Below are 22,792 nucleotides of genomic sequence, written 5' to 3' on the forward strand. Positions count from 1 at the left end.
TCTCAGTGGGCAGAACTTCAGGCAGTGCACCTGGCCATGCACTTTGCATAGAAGGAGAATGGTCAGACGTGTGATTATATACTGATCCATGGGCTGTATCCCATGGTTTGGCTAGACAGTCAGAGATTTGGAAGGCACATGATTGGAAAATTGGTGACAAAGAAATCCTGGAAGAGGTATGTGGATAGATCTCTCGTGTGGACAAAGGATGTGAAGATATTTTTGTCCCATGTAAATGCTCACCAAAATGATCTCAGCAGAGGAAGGCTTCAATAATCAGGTGGATAGGATGACTTGTTCTGTGGGTATTAGTCAGCCTCTTTCCCCAGACACCCCTGACATGGTCCAATGCACTCATGAGCAATGTGGCCATGGTGGCAGGGATGGAGGTTATGCATGGGCTCATCAACATGGACTTCCACTCACCGAGGTCAACCTGATTACAGTCACCCACTGAACACCCAATCTGCCAGCATCAGAGACCAACGATGAGCCCCAGTATGGCACTATTTTCTGGGTGATCAGCCAGCTACCTGGAGACAACTTGACTACATTGGGCCTTTTCCATCATAGAAAGGGTAGCATTTTGTCTTTACTGGAATAGACACTTACTGAGTACTACAATACTGACACTTACTGGAATAGACATAAGTATATGGATTTGCCTTTCCTGCATGCGATGCTTCTGCCAAAACTACCATCTGTGGACTTATAGATGCCTTGTCCATCATCATGATATTCCATACAGCATTGACTCTGACCAGGGAACTCACTTCGAGGCCAAAGACATGTGGCCATGGGCTCATGCTCATTGAAATCACTGGTCTTACCATCTTCTCCATTATCCTGAATCAGCTGGCTTTATAGAACAATGGAATGGCCTTTTGACATTGCAGTTACAGCACCAGCTAAGTGACAGCATTTTGCAGGGCTGAGGCAAGATTCTCCAGAAGGCTGTATATGCTCTGAATCAGTGTCTAGTATATGGTCCTGTTTCTCCCATAACCAGGATTCGTGGGCTCAGGAATCAAGGGGTGAAAATGGGAGTGACACCACTCATCATTATCCCTGCTGATCCACTAGTAAAATTTTTGCTTCCCGTTTGCACAACTTTATGCTCTGCTGGCCTAAAGTTCTTAGTTTCAGAGGGAGGAATGCTTCCACCAGGAGACACAACAACGATTCCATTGAACTGGGAGTTAAGACTGCCACCTGGCCACTTCGAGGTCCTCATGCCCTGAGTTGACAGGCTAAGAAGGCAGTTATGGTATAGGCTGGCGTGATTAACCAGACTTCCAAAAGGAAATTGGGCTACTACTCCACAATGCAGGTAAGGAAAAGTATGTCTGGAATACAGGAGATCCCTTGGGGCATCTTTCAGCATTAGCATACCCTGTGATTAAGGTCAATGGGAAATTGCAACCCAATTCAGGCAGGACTGACTGCAAATGGCCCAGACCCTTCAGGAATGAAAGCGTGGGTTACCCCACAAGGTGCCATGACCAGCTGAGGTGCTTGCTGGAGGCCAAGGAAATACAGAATAGGTAGTGGAAGGAGGTAGTTACAAATACCAGCTATGACCACATAACCAGTTACAGAAATGAGGACCGTAATTGTCATGAGTGTTTCCTCCCATTTGTTAAAAATACATTTGTATGTATATATACATATAATAAGCAAATATCTTTGTTTTCATTCCTCTCTCTTATGTAACATAAGATACTGACTTTATATCCGTATTGAAGTATTGTTAATTTTACATCATAGTATTTAAATTACGGGATCTTATGGGAAGAGTAAATATCAGTCAAGGACTTGACCTCCTTTCTGGGGCAGGGGTTAATGCATTTTTGGTTGAATGCAGGATAGCTGCCTCACGCTGGGTGAACTATTGCCTTGTTATTGTCTTTAATTGGAGACCAAGTATGGTTTAAGGAGATGGGTATGGGTGCCAAGTTGACAAGGGGTGGGTTTGTGATGGTTAATTTTAGGTGTTGACTTGACAGGATTAAGGCACAGCTAGAGAACTGGTAAAACATCATCTCTGGGTGTATTTGTTTCCACAGGAGTCTGATGTGTCAGTCAGACTGAGTCGGGGAGATCTGTCCTCAGTGTGGGTGGGCACCATCCATTTGGCTGGGGGCCCAGATAGAACACAAAAAGGCAGGGGAAAGGCAAACTCATGTCTCTCTTCTTGGAGATGGGACACCCTCCTCCTCTTGCCCGTGGACATCAGAACTCCAGGCTCTCTGGCTTTTGGACTCCAGGACTTAGACTGATGTTCCCTCTGGGTTCTTGGGCCTTCAGCCTTGGACTGAGAATTATACCACGGGGTTTTTTGGTTCTGAAGCCTTCAGATTTGGACTGAGCCATGCTACTGGAATCCCAGCTTGCAGACAACCTGTTGTGGGACTTCTCAGCCTCATAGATATATTTATGATTTCTCATATATATTATTTCTTTTCATCTTGTAAATTGTAATCCATAATATAGTTTACCCAACAACTAGAAACTGTGATACACACACATATCTTATTGGTTGTGTGTTTCTGGAGAACCCTGACAAATACAGTTGGGTTATGGTGATTTGGAGGCCATCAACTAAGCCTGGCCTGTAGCTGCACAGTTTCTAGTTCTTGGGTAAACTATGCTGTGGATTAAAGCTTACAATGTGAAAAGAAATCAATTTCTCTTCTACTTAATTCTTCAGAATTTTAGAAATGGTGATGATGCGTAATACATTTCTGGTTTCATTTATAGGACTTGAACCTCAAACATGATTGGAATAAGGGCTGGTGGTGGGTGGAAGGCACGAATTTTAATTGGGAAGACAGAAAGATGGTTTTTTGCTAAGACTGAAATTCTTGACAACACTGAGCAGAGTTACAGGATGGCCTAGATGGAGCCAGGGGTGGCTGGGAGAGCCAGTGAACAGATGAACTGACCCAGCCTGGAGTTGCTTTGGAATCTCAAAGTCTGGATTCAAATCTCAGTTCTTCTAGTTTGAGCAAAGAACTTAACCTCCCTGAAATTCAATTTTCTCATTTGGAAAATAGGGACATTACAGGATTTCCCTGAAATTTAATTTTCTCATTTGTAAAATAGGGACATTCTAGGATTTTATGAAGGGGATGATGATGAAGTAAACCCATATAGGCAAGACAATTTCCATAGTGCCTAGGCCCTATTGTTTGGACTTGTTTCCCTTCAGACCCTTATCAAGCCCGGGTGCCATATGAGACTGGTAAACCTTCTCTGACTTCTCAGGTCTAGAAAGCTGCTTTAAAACATGGATTTTTTTTGTCAAGGGCAGTGGCTCACACCTGTAATCCCAGCACTTCGGGAGGCCAAGATGGGTGGATCACTTGAGCCCAGGAGTTCAAGACCAGCCTGGGCAATGTGGCAAAACCCTGTCTCTGCAAAAAATACAAAAGTTAGTTGGGTGTGGTGACATGCACCTGTAGTCTCAGCTACCCCGGGAGGCTGAGGTAGGAGAATCACCTGAGTCTGGCAAGTGGAGGCTGCAGTGAGACGAGATCGGGCCACTGCACTCTAGCCTGGGTGATAAGAGTAAGACCCTGTCTCAAAAAACCATCAAACAAACAAAAAAAACCATGGATTTTTGATGCAGTTTGCATTTTAGTTTATTTCATTTCTACTGCTTCCTCTCTCTCCAAATCAAATGCCTTATCTCTTTAGGACTGGTAGATGGGGTTTTCTTAGTAGGTACAAAACTGACTCAAGCAAAGAATACACTTCATTTAGAACATCAGCAACTCCCTAGTGGTCTCGTGGTTAGACAAAATAAGTAAATATATAAATATAACAGCAATGACAATGCAACAGAAAACCTCGGTTATCCAGGCAAAAACTCTTCCAGACACTGGAAATGAACACTTTTTTTAGGGATTAGTTTCATTTACTAAAGAGGGTTCACTCTTCAGGGAGACAGCAGAACTAAAGGGAGAAGCAATATGAAAACACTTCAAGGCCATAAACTTACATAAAGGTAAATCTTATCATCAATAATAAGTATGGAATATAACACGTTTGATAAGTGTGAGTGTAGCAAGTAGACAAATCTTCCTCTCCTGCCCTTCTCTGCTCTGGTAGGTTCCAGGGCAGAGCTAAGCTCAGCTCATTTTCTGCTCATCCTTGCTGATTTAATTCAATGAGTCGACCTGCAAACACGGCTAGGGTTCCGATGATGCAGACAAGCATGAAGACTCCGAGGAGTATGTGGTCCATCACCATTGCAACGTACTTCCACTCCGCCGCCGCCTGGGAGAGAGGAAAATGTTAGACAGAGTCTCCCTAAGGTGGTTTCTGGACTCACAACGTTTGTGCTTTGCATCAACTATGGGCCCTTCAATTTGTAGATCTCAAAGTCCTCCCATCCCTTGGCTGGCATCATCTTTATTTTTTGAATAGATTATTTACAAAGTGATAACTTACTAAGGTGGTCTAGAGGTGGTCACCAGGGTTCATCTTAGGTCAGTAGCTGCCTGTTGTATGCCACCTACTTGTTAAGTCAGACTCACCACCTGTGCTCATGCATTTGACCATTTAAACCCAGAGGCATGAATTTCAAGCCACGAAGCTTACATTGTTAGACTCCTGGTCTGACTTCATGGTCTCTGCGATGTACTTGATGCCCTCGATGGCACTTTTCACCTCGGGGTGTTTGATCAGGGGAGAGTGGAAGCCCATGGGTGGAGGCCCTGGCTTTCCAGAAATGTCAGAGATATCAATGTCTTCTGTAAAAATCTTTTTGTCTTGCTTTTCTCTGGATGGTCTTTTCATTGTGGAGAAAAACATGATATTTGGGATAGTGTCGATAAAAACCTAACATAAAAAAGAAATCCATGCATGAGAATTATTGTCCAGGAGGCAAGCATAAAACTCTGTCTTTGAGTTATCAATGCGATTTGGGGTAAGTCATTCAGTTTTTCTGGGCTTCAGCCTCCTTGTCCTTAAAACAAAAGAACTACACTAGATTTTTTCAAAGATCCCTCTGTATCCCGCGTCCTGTGAAATGACTATGGTTAACAGTGATGATTCTGTAATGTGAGAAGTTCGCCACTGGAGGGAGCCTATGTGCAGTCATCGACCTGGGGCCACCAATGAGCTTAAAAGCTTCAGGGTCCCCTACAGGTATGGAAAATGCCTTAGCAATGTGTCACCAGGATCAAATGGTTAAAGAAGGGGCCCCTCCACTTCAAATATATCTCACAAAACAGCTAGATTGTTTTCTTCTGTTTCCTGTTCCTGAAGAAACTGCAGTACAGGTATTGCCAGCAGTCATCTATCAGCCTTTACAGAAACAGGGACTCTTACTCTCCTCTTAAAAGAGTACATTGTGAGCAGTAGCTTCTTTTTGTCAATTCCTGACAAATATTTTACATTCTGTACAAAAGGTCCTGGACTTCAGTGTCTCTGTAAAGTTTTGTCAAAGAAAGACATATTTGAAATGTTAAATTTTTAAATTCAATAACGTAAATATTTCAGACCAAGTCCTTCACTAAAACTCACTTTTTGACCCTCTCTCATCAGGAACCCTCCCATCTCTAGCCCTCATTCTATTCATTCTATTCTCAACAGATGATTTCACCAGCAAAAAATAAGCCAGTCTGTTCACAGATTGGAAAACATACAAAAGAAATCGCGAGAATTTCACGGCATTTCAATAAAAAGCAGCCGTTTGTTCATCTTCTCTGATCAAAGAGATTCTTTAAACTTGAATTTGGAATGAGCTTTGTTAATTCTGTTTTTCTTTTCTCTCTGGGAAGTCTACAGGAGTTATTTATTCCTAAAAAGAGGCCAAAGAAAGTTCCTTCCAAAAATTCCCTAAAGCCCAAAAAGAACTCAGTTCCTAAGTAGCCCCAAGTATTAGCTAGAAACCCACTGGCTCCTCGAAGGGGAGGCCTGTAGATGTGCCTCCGTGTGGAGTCTGCAGGGGCCTCCCCACTCACCTTCCGCACCCAGTTGGGCATGACATGGGTGCTGGGTGAGCGGTGGTGTGTGTTGATGATGATGACAGTGATGATGATGGAGGCAATGACGAACACCATGGTGAACAGCATGTATTTTCCAATCAAGGGCACAGCACTGGACGTGGAGGGGATCAGCTCCACGATGACCAGAAGGAACACAGTCAAAGACAGTAAGACAGAGATGCTCAGAGTCATCTTCTCCCCTGAAAAGACAAAAAAAAAAAAAAAAAAAAAAAAATTCCCACAACTACCCATCTGGGTTGGGCTGCAGTGTTCCTCCCACCCCACCATTTATATGTGGAAGTCCTGAGTCCTGGGACCTCAGAATGTGACTGTATTTGAAGACAGGGACTTTAAGGAGGTAATTAAATGAAAACGAGGTGATACGGGGTAGTGAGTAATCAAGTATGACTGGTGTCCTTATAAGGAGAGGAATTAGGACACAGATGCATAGACGGAAGGCCATGGGACACAGGAAGAAGATGGCCATTACAAACCGAGAGAGGCCTCACAAGAAACCAACTCTACTGGCACCTTGATCTTGGAATTCCAGTCTCCAGAACTGTGAGAAATTACATTTCTGTTATCTAAGCCTCACAGCCTATGGTGTTTTGTGTGGCAGCCCAAGCAAACTAATTCACTACTGAAACCCAAGGGTAAGAGGAATGTGACCGACATGTTCTCAAAGCATTATTCTGGGAAATCTCAAAGCATTTTTTTCTGCAGAATTTCCTATGTAACCACCATACCTTAACTTTTCTGACAGCAGCCAGTGGCAAGCATTTCCATTAGAGGCTGCCAAGCAGAAAACGGAACAATATTTCATCTCATGCTCCAGATTTCTGATTCTTGGTGGAACCCAGGGAACTGAAAGGAGTTCTGGGTGGACAAGCTGGACTCGGTGTGGCATTTCCCTTCTGCAGCAGGATGCGTTAAACCTCATAAAACTGAATCACCCCTGGCCTACTTATTACCCAGCAGATGAATGGGCAGCCCAGAAGTACACGTATCTTTCTGTTATTAAGGGAGCAAGCTGTAAGACCAAAACCCAAGAAAAGGACAAAATCCAAAAGGCTAAGGAGTTCTCCTTGATGTCCTGAGTGATCTTCTGATACAGTGGTTTCACACCACTCGCTGTCTCATTTTCATATAAGAGTAAGTTTTTCTTCTCACTTATTTCTTGTTTTGTTTTGTTTTGCATACTAAGGGAGCAGGGATTTCCCCAGCCCCCACCTCTTTTCTGCAGACCCTTTGATCTCAGGAGAGTTTTGGCTGGGCAAACTTGGCAGCAGGAAGGTCAGGGGCCTAATGGCACTGAGGTAGTTTTGTGAGGCTTGACCACCTTAGAGGCAGCAGAGAAGCTCTGGGAGGGACTTTCCCTGGGCTGGCCTTGCTGTTGGTGCTGCTGGAAACCTTTGTGTTACCCTGCTTTCAATGATGAAGCTGTCCCCTACTGGCTGCTTCCGGATGCTGGAATATATATAGAATATGTATGTATGTATACGATAAAGAGTGGATACAAACAAGAAATTGTCAATTCTACCTGGTGGGTAGGAAAACCTTTCAAAGTGAAAAAGAATACAATTACAAATACAAAATATTTGTCCACTTATATAAAATTTGTTGATTAATAATAATGATAATAATAATAGCCAACATTTATCAAGCATAATTTTTGTGCTAAGTGCTTTTCTTTTTTCTTTCTTTCTTTTCTTTCTTTTTTTCTTTCTTTTTTTTTTTTTTTTGTGAGGGAGTCTCACTCTGTTGCCCAGGCTGGAGTTCAGTGGTGCCATCTCCGCTCACTGCAACCTCCGCCTCCAGGGTTCAAGCGATTCTCCTGCCTCAGCCTCCCAAGTAATTGGGATTACAGGCACGTGCCACCACACCTGGCTAATTTTTTGTATTTTTCATAGAGATGGGGTTTTACCATGTTGGCCAGGCTGGTCTCAAACTCCTGACCTCAAGTGATCCATCCACCTTGGCCTCCGAAAGTGCTGGGATTACAGGTGTGAGCCACTGCATCTGGCCCCTAAGCGCTTTTCAAGCGCAAATCATTTAACGTTTATAGAGACTCTTGTTAGTTCCCATAATGCCCCGACAGTGTTTTTATTTTAAAAAGTTTCATTTGAGGGCCTGGTGCGGTGGATCATGCCTGTAATCCTAACACCCCGGGAGGCCAAGGCAGGGGGATCACTTGAGGCCAGGAGTCTGAGACTAGCCTGGGCAACATAGCAAGACTCCATCTCTATTTATTTATTTTTTTAATGTAAAAAAGTTTCATTTGATTAGAAAGTTGAAAAAATTGTGTTTGTGATTATTTGTTTAAAAACAAGTGCAGGGCAGGCACAGTGGCTCACACCTGTAATCCCAGCACTTTGGGAGGCCGAGGTAGGCAGATCATTTGAGCCCAGGAGTTCGAGACTGGCCTCGGCAACATGGTGCAACCCCGTTTCTACAAAAATTAGCCGAGTATGGTGGCACATGCCTGTAGTCCCAGCTACTCAGGAGGCTGAGGTGAAAGGATCATTTGAGCTCAGGAGGTTGAGGCTGCAGTGAGCCGTGATCATGCCACTGTACTGCAGCCTGGGCAACAGAGTGAGACCCGGTCTCAAAACAAAAACAAAAATGAAATCCCAAATGCAGTCACTGGAACATGCACTCTGAGGGGTGAGGCACTTTCTATCTTATTCTCTGCGGTCTATCTACCACATCATATTTGTTCAACAAATATTCATTGAATGAGTAAATGAATAATCTTTTTTCCTAGTTGGCAAGTTGGATTTAAGCTTTTGTGTTTTTTTTAAAAGTCATTTTGATAAAAATTGCTACCTGTCATAAGCTTGAGGTCTGTCTGTAGCATCTTTCTTTTTTTCAAACTTGTCTGCCATAAGTTGTTTATGAATAGTGACTTGCTGGCAGGCAGATGGGTACCCTTTCCTCCTTTCTGGTGGATTGTTGTTGTTTGATAAAATTATGTCACAGATATGATTACTCAGTAGGAGGTAAGTAAGTTGTCTAGGCTGATATGTGAGAAAGAATGGCCACTTGGGAAGTAGGGTCTTGTGTGTGAAGATGTCACCATCTGGAAAAAAGATATGCAAAATCTATTTTCAAGTGGTGAGCAGTGGGTAAAGGGGCAAGACCAGGATTAGTCAGTACATAGAAAGTGACTTCATCGTGGAAGTGGCATGAGAAGTGTCTGGGATCACACGCCTTACCCAGCACACTTCTGGGCACACAGTTGGTATTCAGCAAATAGGTATTAGTGGTTAATGTACTTTAACCAGCCTGAGCTACTCTGTGCATCTCGAGGGTCATGTTCAACTCCCTGCCACTCGGGATGTCTGCCCCAGCTGTGAGCTCCACTCACAGTGACTCTCACCACTGCGCACACCCACTCAGCAAATGCACCCTCCTAATGATGATGGTTCGGGTTGATCTGCCTGTTTGTTAGCACATGATTATTTCTGGCTTCCCCAAAATAGCAGCACGAGACCCATCAGCGTCAGCAGCAGCAGTCATGGCAACCACACCCACCTGAGTCTGTGGGCAGGTAGAATACCAGGCCAGTTAAGAAGGAGAAGAGCAGGCAGGGGATGATGACATTGACGATGAAGTAGAGGGGCAGGCGCTGCATGACGAAGTGGTAGGTGATGTCCAGGTAGGGGGTGTCGGGGCAGCAGGAATAGGTCACCGAGTGCTTCCAGCCCCGGGACTCCTTGATCACCCACTCCCCGCTCTCCATGAAGTTGCTCAGGTCTGGCTGGTCGCTTTCCTGAGAAAGGAAGTGAGGTTTGGAAATCCCAGGCAGGTCACCCTGATGAGGGGCAGCATTTTGTTATCAGCAGTGACAAGGCCACAGATTCCAGCTCTGTGGGTCACACATCCAGGAGGGACTGTGGGACACTACTGCTTTGGGGTCTTAGATGCCTTTCCTATGACATAAGGGGGTTTGGACTAGTAGCATTCTCCATTTTGGCTACACATTCAAGTCACCTGGGAGCTTCAAAACATATTGATGCCCTACCGCAACCCCAGGCCCATTACATCAGAATTCTTAAGACTGAGCCTGGGTGTAGCAAATTAATTTAAGCTCCCATTTAGTTCTCCCTTCCCAATCAACTTCAACCATCGAACTGGATGATTCCTAAGTTCTAACTGGTACTGAGAGCCTATGATTGTCCAAGGAAAAGTTGGAGACCCGAATCACACTTTTCCTGAAACCACCCTTATCATATGTGGCCACCACCTACCGGGTTGATGGCCACGACAGAGCCGTCGTAGGTCCAGGTGCCCAGCTTCATGCTGCAGTTCTGTTCATCAAAGGGAAAGTGGGTGACGATGATCTCACAGTAGCTTTTAAAGATGGCTGGAGGTGTCCATGTGATGTGGCCAGTGTACTCCAGGAGCACTTTGGTGAACTTGACAATAGCAAAGTCACCATCTGCACTACAATTGGGATAAAAGAGGAAAATGGCTCCAAGTGACAGATGAGCCTTCCATTCTGCTTGGGGACATTAACAGGAGACAGCTGTTAATTATTCAGGTGCTAATTATAGAAGCTCTGTTTCGGGCAGTGTCACTTTTTATCTATTGCAATGTTCCCCATATTTGATAATAAGAATCACTGGGGTGCTTGTTAAAAATACAGAGTTCTGCACACCCTCTAAGTAAACCCTGAATCTGAGTATCTGGGAAAGAATGTGGGAACCCACAGTTTTAAAGAAATAACAGGTAACATGGGTCCACTGCATCCCAGATTATTTTTCCAGCCCTCACAAGTATTTGTAATGTTAATCTTCATCTATCACCTCCCTGATGTACTATGTTGGGGGAAAAAAACACAGGAATTTTACATAAAGCACCTCCAGCGACTCATTACTGTGACAAGCAGGTTAGGGAAGGGGCCTACTATTTTTTTTTTTTTTTTTTTTTTTTTTTTTTTTTTTGAGATGGAATCTCGCTTTGTCACCCAGGCTGGAGTGCAATGGTGCAATCTTGGCTCACAGCAACCTCCACCTCCCGGGCTCAAGCAATTCTCCTGCCTCAGCCTCCCAGGTAGCTGAGATTACAGGCACCCACCAAACACCCAGCTAATTTTTGTATTTTTAATAGAAACTAGGTTTCACCATGTTGACCAGGCTGGCCCTGAATTCCTGACCTCAAGTGATCCGCCTGCCTTGGCCTCTCAAAGTGCTAGGATTACAGGAGTGAGCCACTGTGCCTAACTGGCCTACTACTTTTTAAAGAACGATTTAGAACTCACTGGGGTGGACTCACAAACTCAGATACCCCCAGGGCCAGGCAGGTGAGGAATGAGTGCAGGCTGACACTGCTGAACAGAGCGCCCCTCTCTCCTGTCAGGAAGGTGCCACCTTGCAGTGTCCCCTGAGGCGCCCATGTGGGAATGAAGGCCCAATCTTGCCAGATTTGGATTCTTCCTCGGAAGCTGGAAACTTAGATTTTTTTTCTTTTTTTTTTTTTTGAGATGGAGTCTCGCTCTGTTGCCCAGGCTGGAGTGCAGTGGCGTGATATCGGCTCACCGCAAGCTCTGTCTCCCGGGTTCCCACCATTCTCCTGCCTCAGCTCCCGAGTAGCTGGGACTACAGGCGCCCACCACCACGCCCAGCTAATTTTTTGTATTTTTAGTAGAGACGGGGTTTCACCATGTTAGCCAGGATGGTCTTGATCTCCTGACCTTGTGATCCGCCCGCCTCAGCCTCCCAAAGTGCTGGGATTACAGGCGTGAGCATTGTGCCCAGTGAAACGTAGATTTTTTTAAATCAAAAATTGCCAGATTTTGCCAGGTACAGTGGCTCATGCCTGTAATCCCAGCACTTTGGGAGACTAAGGCAGGAAGATCACTTGAGTCCATGAGTTTGAGAGCAGCCTGGCCAACAGCGAGACCTCATCTCTACTAAATTTTCTTTAAAAATTAGCGAGGCATGGTGGTGCACACCAGTAGTACCAGCTACCTGGGAGGTTGAGGCAGAGGATTGCTCAAGCCCCAGAGTTCAAGGTTGCAATGAGCTATGATCACACCACAACACTCCAGCCTGAGCAATGGAGCTGAGAACTTGTCTCAAAAAAAAAAAAAAAAAAAATCTGGAAGTTTAAATGTTGGATTTTTCTAGAGAGGCTAAAAAACAGATTTTAATGTGATGTTTCTTGGTTTTCAAATGTTGGCAATGATTTATTATTTTTAAAAAGACAGAAACCATGGGAGGTTCTAAAAAAACAAAATAAGCCATTTCTGCCGGCCTTATTCAGTGGACTACTTACTCTTCCCGTAAACAACAGTCTGTTCAAGGGATTTAGCAGAGGGCAGGGTGTTAGAATAGGTGTTGAATGGGCAGGATGAGGTCTGTCTCAGTGGGATTTCAGGGACATCATGGCATATGTTGGTCCCTCACATCATAAATCAAGAGGTTTTCTTCCCATTGATTTTTCCTTGGGCCTGAAGTGGGCTCTTTACCTGGAAAACTATGTGGCATTGGACCCACCCAAAGCAGCCCCAAAGGGCAGAGAGTCATAGGGTTGTCTTAGTCTCTCCCAATAAGCAATAAAACAGTGTTCTCTCCTCACCAGGGTGATCCTGAGTGAGTTTGGCAAAAGAACCAAAGGATTTTAATTGCTCTTCTCAGATTCCTACTGGAAGAGAAACTGAAAGATACTTTATCAGCCCATTTGTCCAAAAAGATTACACAAATGATCGGATAATTTGGCTCAAGCTTGAACCCCAGGTATAATTGGATGACGTGTGGCAGAAAATCAAAGCTTGAAAAGGCCCGCCTTAAAAGGTATCATTTTCATCCACTAGCCCTGTCACCTTCCCTAAGTCTGCTAGGACACACAGCTTGTGGACCCCCGACACATGTTGTATAATGTCAGACCATAAATCCTCCTGGCCGGTGTTGCATGCTCCTGCCTGGGAAGGATGCTTTTTGAAACGAGCATTTCCTGACAAATGAAGGGCGTATGCTAATGAACGTGTCATTAGACCAGAACGTCTTGAATAATATTATAATTTCACAACATGCAGTCTGTCGTGGGGCCCAGTGGACGGGCAGCGAAGGCATCCCAGGCCAACAGCAGCAGTGGATGTCGGGAAGGCGTTCAGGATGTGATGAGTGACAACCCTAGGAGGCTCAGAAATATTTGGTAGGGAGGACACTAGATTGCAAGGAACTCAGCGATAGGACGTTTGGGTGCCTTGGAAAGTTGCCACACATGCTTCAGGGGCTCTCAGGGATCAAATGTCCCCCACCCTCAGCCTGGATTCAATTTGGCCGCAGTAATCCCTTCTCTTTAAGTCATGAGACACCATATGGCACCCCTAGCCCGTCAACTTGGCTCTTGGTTTAGAGTGATTTTTTTTTTAATTTTGTAGAGATGTTGTCTTGCTATGTTGCCCAGGCTGATCTCAAACTCCTGGCCTCAAGCAATCCTCCCACCTTGGCCTCCCAAAGTGCTGAGTTTACAGGTGTGAGCCACCATCCTGGGTGATTTAACATTAGCAGTGGTGAGAAGCATTCCGAGCACGCAGCCCTTCTATTAGGGCACTTTATTCCACCTGCCCCAGGAGCACCCTCCGCCACCCATGCAGTTTGCTCACTTGTTATAGAGAACAAGGTCTGGGCGCCAGATCTTTTCTGAAGGAATGTGAATTTTTTTCACACCGCCATAGTCATCTGGATTCCATTTTAGGTTGTAATCCACCCATTGCTAGAAACAAAGACATACAGCTAATTAAAAAGCCAAAAACACTTTCTAAAGTCTAAGGTTATCAAGAGCCCTGATGTGCATGGGAATTCAGTATTGACAGAAATTGTGCTTCCATAAGAAAAGTTGGATTCAGAATTTAGCTTTCACTTCAGTAAATAAGAACAGCAAATGTATAGCACTGACGACGTGCTCACACTGTTTCAAACACCTTACCTATATTAACTCATTTAGTCCTCACAACAATCCCGTGAGGGGAGGGTGATTACTGACCTCATTCTGCAGATGAGAAAACAAAGGAACTCCCAAAATCACGCAGCTGGGGCGTGGCAGATCTACCATGTCACCCTGTCCACCCACAGAAAAGGAGAAAGACCTAGTGTGAACATTTTTCTCAAGCAGGCAACATCATTTTTAAAAAGTACCATATATTTTTCTACATTATAAAAGTAAAGGCTGGGCATGGTGGCTCATGCCTGTAATCCCAGCACTTTGGGAGGCTCAGGCGGGTGGATCACCTGAGGTCAGGAGTTCGAGACCAGCCTGGCCAACATAGTGAAACCTCGTCTCTATTAAAAACACAAAAATTAGCCGGGCGTGGTGGTAGGCGCCTGTAGTCCCAGCTACTTGGGAGGCTGAGGCAGGAGAATCGCTTGAACCTGGGAGGCAGAGGTTGCAGTGAGCCGAGATCGCGCCATTGCACTCCAGCCTGGGCGACAGAGTGAGACTCTGTCTCAAAAGAAAAGTAATACAGGTTGAGGATCCCAAATCTGAAATCCAAAATGCTCCGAAATCCAAAATGCTCCAAAATCCAAAACTTTTTGAGCACCAACATGACACTCAGGAAATGTTCATTGGAGAATTTTGAATTTCAGATTTTCAGATTTGGGAAGTTTAACTGGTAAGTATATGCAAATATTTCAAAATAAAAACCAAAATCTGAAACACTTCTGGTCCCAAGCATTTTGGGAAAGGAGTACTCCACCTGTATGTGCCCATTGCAGTAAAGCTGGAAAGCACAATGCTATGGGTTCAATTGTGTCCCCCTAAAATTCATGCTGAAGCCCTAACTCCCAGTATTTCAGAACATGACCTAATTTGGAGATAGGTTCTTTACAGAGGTAATTATGTTAAAATGAAGTCATTAAAATAGACTGTCATTCAATATGACTGGTGTCTTCATAAAAGAGAATTTAAAGATATATATATGTATTTAAATATACATATATATTCATATATATCATATGTATATGTATCACATACACAAGAAGAACGCCATCTGAACATAAAGACAGTCATCTACAAGCTGAAGAGAGAGTCCTAGGACAGATTCTTCCTCACAGCCCTCAGAAGGAACCAACCCTACCAATACCTAGACTTTGGACTTCTATCTTCCAGAGCTATGAGATGATAAATTTCTGTTGTTTAAGCCACACAGTTACGGCAGCCCTAGCAAACTAATACACACAGAAAAAGCCCTAAAGTTTAAAAAAAAGCAAAACCAAAACCAAACAGGATCCATGCTTTCACCATCTCAAAATATCTACTTTCAACATTTTGGTATATATCCCTGTTACCCATATTGATTTCCTCTGGGCCCAGGTTTAATTTCAGTGTGAATGAAAACGACACACATGCAATTATCTGGCTAAGTTACCTGTTTCAGACGCACATTAGTTGTCACGATCTGATTTACTTCATCCTGGAAAAAAAATAAGGATCATTTTTATGGGGGAGAGAGGGGACCCAGGGGAGGAAACCCAGGGGTGAGAGGTGTGGGTGTGTGAGCAGGCCCCCAGTGCTCTTGTCTCACCACATTGATGAGCTGTATCAGCTGCAGGCCCACGGTGACCTCCACAACCTGGCGGTGGTCTTCCACTGGCCGCACCACGCTGCTGTAGTCTTTAAATAGCTTTGCCACCAGACGGGTCTCATGTTCGGAGCCCAGGACGAGGCCAGCTGAGACAGCAGATGACACCAACACTGTCAGATTCTTCTCCCCACCCTCCAAACACATGAACATGAGGAACTGAGGAACTGAGGCATAAGCCTCAGTTCCTTCTAACAGAAGGCACACAGGCCTCCTTGTTGAAAGGCTCCCAAATGCAGCAGTTATTGCCTTGTTTTTTTCCAATTACAGTTGCTGGTGTGGTCCCTTACCCGGTGACAGTGGGGTGTGCCAGGTAATCACAACACTTGTACTTTGGACAGGCGACATTCCTTCATACAGCCTGGCTGAATCAAGTTTGCCAGGTACACACACACACACACACACACACACACACGAAAAAAAAGCCCACAAAAAAGCCAATCTCAGTGTTTCAGAGCAGTGTAATGAAATCTTGGACTGGCTGCGTCAGATCTCAAGATGCCATGAACAGCCAAAATTGATGCTGGTTCAAACCCACTAGAGTGGCCATAACTAACAAGTGGAAAATAACAAGGGTTGGGGAGGTTGCAGAGAAACTGGAACCTCATATGTTGCTGGTGGGAATGTAAAATGGCAGTTCCTCAACAAGTTAAACACAGGTACCATACGATCCAGCAATTCCACTCCTAGGTCCACACCCAAAAGAAGAGCAGCATTATTTACCATAGCCAAAGGGTGGAAACAACTCAAGTGTCCATCAACAGGTAAATGGATGGACAAATTATGGTATACCCCTACGATGAACTATTATTCAGACATGAAAAAGGAATAAAGGAATGATGTACTGACACATGGTACAACATGGATGGAGCTTGGAAACATTTTACTAAGTGAAAGAAGCCAGACACAATGGGGCAAATATTGTATGATTTCATCTACATGAAGCATCCAGAATAGGTAAATCTATACAGACAGAAAGCAGAGCAGGAGTTACCAGGGACTGGGGGGAGAGAGGGATCAGGTGGGACTCCTTAATGTGCTTGATGTTTCCCTTTGGGATGATGAAAACGTTCTGGAAATAGATAGTGGTGATGGTCTTATAACATGTGAATGTACTTAATGCCACTGAATTGTATACTTTAAAGTGGTTAAAATGGTAAATTTTATGAAATGGGTATTTTACCACGATTTTTAAAAATATCACTGCTGGCAGGTCCATGTCCCAGTTAAGTTGTTAAAATAGAGTGAAAACTGTGCTTTGTTGACCTGGGTTTGGGGCTCCTAGTTGGAACATAAGCGATTCCAAGGAATCTTTACTACATTTTCCTTCAGTATAGAGAGGAATATCATCTAATACTCTCAGAACCCGCGGCCCCCTTTTCTATCTACACCCCTTTTCAATCTTCATCAGCCACAGATGAAGCAGGAGGGCAGACATTCTTACCTGAGATTCAGGGAGGTTGGACCACTTGTCCAAGGTCATGTGACCAGTAAGGGCAAAGCTCAGATTGGAATCCTGTCATTTTGCGCTGAGCTTCTGGGCTAATTCTTGGTACTAACAGTGTGTTGTGAGCTGTCCTGGAAACTCAGAACTGCAAGTGCCCCTATTCCTATGAGAAAATGTGTTCCAAATCCCAAGTGTCTTATGAAGGATCTTTGTAATTCAAGCCTTCCGTGGGTTGGGGACTGTGTGTTCAGAGCTGGGAGAGGAAGTAGACACATGATACATTTGCCTTCATTCACGTAACCAGATCTCCCCTTTCCGCAGGTTATTGCTGAGGCTGCAGTGCAGTAGCTCAATTACAGCTCACTGCAGCCTTGACCTCCCAGGCTCAAGCAATCCTCCCACCTTAGCCTCCCCCAACCAAGCAGCTGGGACCACATCTCTATAAAAAATACAAAAATTACCTGGGTGCGCACCACCACACCCAGCTAATTTTTGTATTGTTTGTACAGATGGGGTTTTGCCACATTGTTCAGGCTGCTCTCAAACTCCTGAGCTCAAGCCATCCACCCACCTCATCCTCCCAAAGTGCTGGGATTACAGGCAAGAGCCACCTCACCCGGCTAGTTTCACACGTTTTCTGAACCCAAAATGTTCCAAGGGCACTCAATGCCCAACCACGCAGAGATTTCACATGACATTTCCCTAAAGCCACCTGCATTTGAGGACTCTTGAAGGGAATATGTTGTTTGAATATTCCGTTTTTGCAACCACCCCATTGAGCCCCTGGGACTTGATAATCCTTCTGTCCTCTATGCATTTTCTATCCTGGGCCTCATCCATCCCATGGTGGAGTTGCAGACTGGAATGGATTACTGAGCGCCTTGGCCACTGAATTTGAAGCTGTTGCTTTGGTCTTGCCTTGGGCTGCTTATTTTTAAATGACTGTTCACTCCAGTTTGACAGGAAGAACATATTAGAAAGCAGAGGGCAGAGCAGATGGTCAGCATTATGTAGCAGGAGAACTATGCAGACCAACCCTATGGCCCACTAAGAGGAAGGGGAGGATGACAGAAGCAGACATAATCAGCATTTCAGAGACAGTCACCTCCTCCTTTCCCACCCTAGCCAATAACAAGGTGCCTGTTCCTTCCATAAGGAATTTCTAAGGAAGGAGGGCTTCATTTCTTAGATTGGTTCATTGGTATTCTTTTCTTTTTTCCTCCCCAGCACAGGGTAGAGTGATAGAAAATTCACAGGGCTCAAAGTCAGAACTCTATGATTCTCTTCCCAACTCCCATATGGCCTGGAGAGTTGGATTAGTTCTTCACGGATTCAACGAATCACAGTAAATACTTTTGTAAAAAGGTAGGGTGTAAATAAACAAATATGCAAATAAAAAATTAAATAATGTCAAATTCCCCTTTTAGCAAGATTATATTTGTAATCTTTATTCAGATGATGGTAACATTAATTTATTCATGAAATATTTGTTGAGCATTTACTGTAAGCAAAGCATTGTTTTGGGAGCTTTGAGATATTCAAAACTGAATCCTTCTTCCTACCCTCATGGAGATTGACATTTGTCATTTACGTAAATAACTGTGAACAAGTTGGAAAGTGATATGCCGTAAGAAAGACGGCAATGAAGTGCTTGAGATTCCAGAGGCAAAGAAAAGAAAAAGTTGAAATGAAAAGTGCTGTATAAATAGAACAGAGATCACGCTGTGTTAAGCTAACACAGGAAAAGAGTCCCTGATATAAATGACAATTTTGTCTACAAAGGACTGATTCTAAGAAGGGAAACTCAACCACAGTTTCAAAGTGTTCCTTTTGTACCACACTGGTTCCATTTGTATTTGTATGTAGGAAATAGCTCCCTGGGCTGGGCAAAAGAAATTTTGAACTGTTACTAGTCCCATGGATCATTATTATCTTAACCTGATTCTGTATCTCTTGCTACCTTTGGCTAGTTCAGGCTGTGTTTTCTGACTGTGCATGTAATAAACCAAGTCTCCAACTGACCACATTCCAAAATGTATAAATTAAGTGACCTTGGGCAGGTCAGCTTTAGTTTCCTTGTAATAAAAAATTGAGGATGTTGGACTGCCTGATCTAGCTCTAAATTTCTATAAAACACCCATGGAAATCAATGCCAGCAAACTCGAGATTTGACCTAAATACATATCACATACTTCTTTAATAGCTAATCATGCATTTTTGGTTAGCAATAACCAAAATCCTAACAGATCTCTTAAGGATGTTTACATTAAAGCATATCATTTAAGAATTTTCCTGTGACTGTGGTTTTGCGTGCACGCATGCGTGTGCGCGCGTGCGCGCGCGCACACACACACACACACACACACACACACACACACACATCAGGCCAGCTTTGGCTGGACAGAGTCCAAATCCCACAGGATATAATTTATCTGAGTTCAGGCTCTTTCACTCAACTCTGCTATTGAAAAAAATTAATAATAAAGCTTTTTGCCTCTTGACCAGAAGGCCTGTGTCTTTCAGGGCAATATTGGAAATGAAAAATCACAGGATGTCAGCCACCTTGTTTCTCAGTTGGGATGATATCACCAGTAAACTTTTATGTGAAGCAATCAGCAAACATCTCCTGTTTCCCTCTAGCGGAAGTCTGGGATTCAGGATGGTGTTTCAGCTGCTGTGCTAGGACACATTCCAGAGTAGAATGCAGGTCAAATGCTGTGCAAGGTTTTATCGTTTCAATTCAAACCCAAACCTATATATAGTAACATCTTTTTAAAAAAAAGTAGGTAGGAATGTATTCATATGGAATTTTTTTAACTTCAGAAATTTTGAAAAAATTAAAAAATATTTCTGTCTCTGTGGAGAGAGTTTAGTTATGATTATTAACTGGTTTCTATCTCCAGCACACATAGCTGTCAATCAGTCCTCTTTATTATTAGAATTCTCCTGGAGCAGTAAAGGGACTTGTTAACTCCATTGTATGTGATTATAAGGCACTGTTCTAAGTATCCATAGTTGTTTAAATATGAACCCCCAGACACTACCATGATCCACAAGTGGTCCAGGTCCTACAAATGATGCCGAGTGTTCAGAGGGATGAGTCGGCTGCCAGGCATGATGGAGGGAGAGACATGCATGTCTACCTCAAAGTCTTTGACCAGGCAGTTTCTATTTTAATTAGATAAGGCAAACTAAAAATCTTTATCCAAAAACTCAATCAAGCTAACATCAGGAAGAAACTGACAGAGCAGCCTCTGGTTGGGGAGGCTCTGCCATTCTGTGGTCTCATCAAAGAAGCAAGACTTTGATTTGGGGGCTTCCAGCACTTTAGCCTCAAAAGAGAGCCCTCTCCCCACCCCTGACCCAGCACTTACCTGAGCAAAAGCTAAAGAGCAGGAGGAGAGGCCAGGGCTCCATGGGCTACCGGAGCTTGTGTGGACCAGGGCACAGAGGTGGCCTGTGTTTCTCACTGGCACTCTGGCTGGGTGCTTGTCTGCTGGAGGGTTTGGAAAGTGAGTCGGCTCACTAGAGCTATTGTTTTACACCACCTGTTTGTGGGAGCGACAGCTGGGCTGCCCTTAGCCCTGGAGCCCAGGGAGTTACTGGGACTGTACACCATTACAGATATGCCTCACTTTACACAATTGCTTACCCTTGACAAGCTGAGTATGAACTGCATTATATTTTAAATGCACCAGTAGTCAGATCTTAATGAAAAAAAAAATGTATAGGAAGGAAGGAATTATTTTAAATGGTGAGCAAACTGCCTCCCTTTTGTGTAAACCAGAACCTCATCTCTGTGGGTTGACTTGATTAGGGTCATTTGGTCTGAGTAGATAGTCAGCTGTCTGTCCTAAACCACAAAAATCCACATTCTGCAAACATGGCTTCAGTTTCATTTCCTCTGCTTAGGCTGAGGGTGCCGGGGGCTTTTCTGACTGCCTGGATTTCAGAAAAGTGTAGCTGGTGTTGAGTCTGCTGCTGGGAAGCCCCCACGTTGATTGGGTTTGGTTTTAAACAAAGACAGCTTCTTCCATAAAACTGGCTTTACTGGCCCCCAGAGTGGCTGTTCCAACCCCTGCCTCTGTATCAGGCAATACCTATCCCACACGAAGCATTAGCTGGAGCAAATTGCCCACGTCCTATGCACTGTGATTCAAGCGAAGAGTAATTATTGGGAAAAAGTGTCCCACCGCATCAGCAGTTGTTCCGGGTTCCTGCCTCCTTCCATCCGTCCCTCTGCCCACTCTCACTCAGGGAAGCAAAGAGCAGAGTGGTTCAGCTTTTCAATTATCTTGCTTGAAAAACATCCTAAAAACCAGCAGTTAGTAATTTCTCAGTCTGAGAAGTATTGTTACCCTAGCTGTGCTTCTTTGCAGGGTGTGAGGTGGGTTCACAGAAGGAGACAGTTACTTAAAGGTACCCTGCCTGTTCCTTCCAGGCCTCCTTCCCACATGGAACTAGGTGAGAAAGGTCCTCTCACCTCAAGCCCACGACAACATCCTGACAGATCCTCTCATTCCAGTGGATCCAAACAAATCATTAGAGAAGGGGCTTGGAGGGTAGAGGAGAGAGCTGCAAGCTCATACTATTTATATTTTTTGTTTAAACTGTGGGAGATCAGTTAACTGTTTGCTAAAAAAAAATTTGGTTCTCTCCCTTCCATGGAATAGCCCCGTGGCAGAAATACAACCCCCACCCTCTCACCAGCCCCTTCCATCTAAATGGAGCCATGGGACTGACCTCTGGCCAGTGGCATGAGTGGAAAAATGTTCTCAGACTCACAAACCTACCAGAGCTCAGCCCCGCCCTTCTAGTCTTCTGACCGGCTAGAATGGACATGGTCCCAAAGGCAACCTTAGAAACCATGTTCTGAAGGTGGTGTTGCTTTTGACATTCTGAATCCTTGAATGACTGCATGGAGGGGGACCCTCTATCTACCTGCTCACCACCCAGCACTATTTCAATGAAAACAAAACATGCATTGTGCTGAGCCATCAAAATCCTTGGGTTTATTTGTACAGCAGCTAGTGTTCCGTAATTAATAAAAAATGTAATCCTTTGCACTAGTACCCTGAGGTTAAAAATAAATTCTAAAATATGTAGCACTGCAGCAGAAGGCAAGAAAATTGATACTGGAGGCTGAAAATATGAAGACCCATGTTATATGGTACCAAATCATTTCATAAACTGTTGTCCTCAATTACTTGGTGAACAATGTGTCTACTGAGCCTGTAGCTCCCAGAATAGAGGCTGGTAAACCCAAAGTTAGTGCACCATGGCTCTTTCTGGCTTTGTTTAGCAAGTCAGTACAAGGAAGAGCTGAGCTCAGGCAAAAATGTGCTGGTTCAAGAGCAGAAAGAAAAGAAATAGAATGAGTCCAGAAATGTGGAGTCTTCTGTTTTGAACTTCAAAGAGTAAGTGAAAACATGGAATAAAGGCTTTGAGCAACCAAAGCCCGTTAAGACTTCTCTTTAAACAGGCAGTTTCATCACCACAGCAAAGATCACTTTAAGGGTGCTTTCTTCACAGCCAAGCCTATTTTTTTTTTTCAGATGGCTTCAAGATGGCTGCTATTAAGTTGAAGGAGAGAGGTATAGTGCTTAGGATGCAAAGAAATTAATCAGATTAAAGAATTGTGACCGGGAAAGAACCCCATGTGTGTATATAGGCACATGGGAATGATGGAAACAAATATTGCAGAAGCTTACTCAGTATTTGAAGGAATTATATTGCCAAAGAGTTCATTAACCCAGGCTA

The 22,792-nt window shown here is 44.0% G+C and overlaps 1 protein-coding gene across 2 annotated transcripts; it reads right to left on the reverse strand.

Annotated features, from left to right (window-relative positions):
- Positions 1-3,619: 3,619 nt before the first annotated feature.
- Positions 3,620-20,608, reverse strand: CHRNA1 (cholinergic receptor nicotinic alpha 1 subunit). 2 transcript variants are annotated; one of them, XM_016950066.3, is made up of 10 exons: positions 20,407-20,558; positions 15,529-15,674; positions 15,373-15,417; positions 13,989-14,063; positions 13,609-13,718; positions 10,247-10,442; positions 9,531-9,768; positions 5,973-6,196; positions 4,606-4,845; positions 3,898-4,281 (listed from the first exon to the last, which is right to left on the reverse strand). In XM_016950066.3, exons 1-10 carry the CDS (start codon positions 20,447-20,449, stop codon positions 4,150-4,152), a joined length of 1,449 nt encoding a protein of 482 aa, XP_016805555.1. In that variant the 5' UTR covers positions 20,450-20,558; the 3' UTR covers positions 3,898-4,149. The 2 variants fall into 2 exon arrangements, with proteins under 2 accessions (XP_016805556.1, XP_016805555.1); XM_016950067.2 differs by lacking the exon at positions 13,989-14,063 and having other exon boundaries at positions 3,620-4,281; positions 20,407-20,608.
- Between the last annotated feature and the right edge of the window lie 2,184 nt (positions 20,609-22,792).

Source organism: Pan troglodytes, chromosome 13, assembly GCF_028858775.2.
Source record: "Pan troglodytes isolate AG18354 chromosome 13, NHGRI_mPanTro3-v2.0_pri, whole genome shotgun sequence".
NCBI classification, from domain to species: domain Eukaryota; kingdom Metazoa; phylum Chordata; class Mammalia; order Primates; family Hominidae; genus Pan; species Pan troglodytes.

What these genes read in the sequence shown, in the direction of transcription:
- CHRNA1 (XM_016950066.3), bottom strand. Translation starts at nt 20,449, where the DNA reads ATGGAGCCCTGGCCTCTCCTCCTGCTCTTTAGCTTTTGCTCAG. An exon ending in TGATACAGCTCATCAATGTG is followed by an intron (nt 15,418 to 15,528) that starts GTGAGACAAGAG and finishes TTTTTTTTCCAG; the next exon opens with GATGAAGTAAATCAGATCGT. An exon ending in GACCTTGTTCTCTATAACAA is followed by an intron (nt 10,443 to 13,608) that starts GTGAGCAAACTG and finishes TCCCAATTGTAG; the next exon opens with TGCAGATGGTGACTTTGCTA.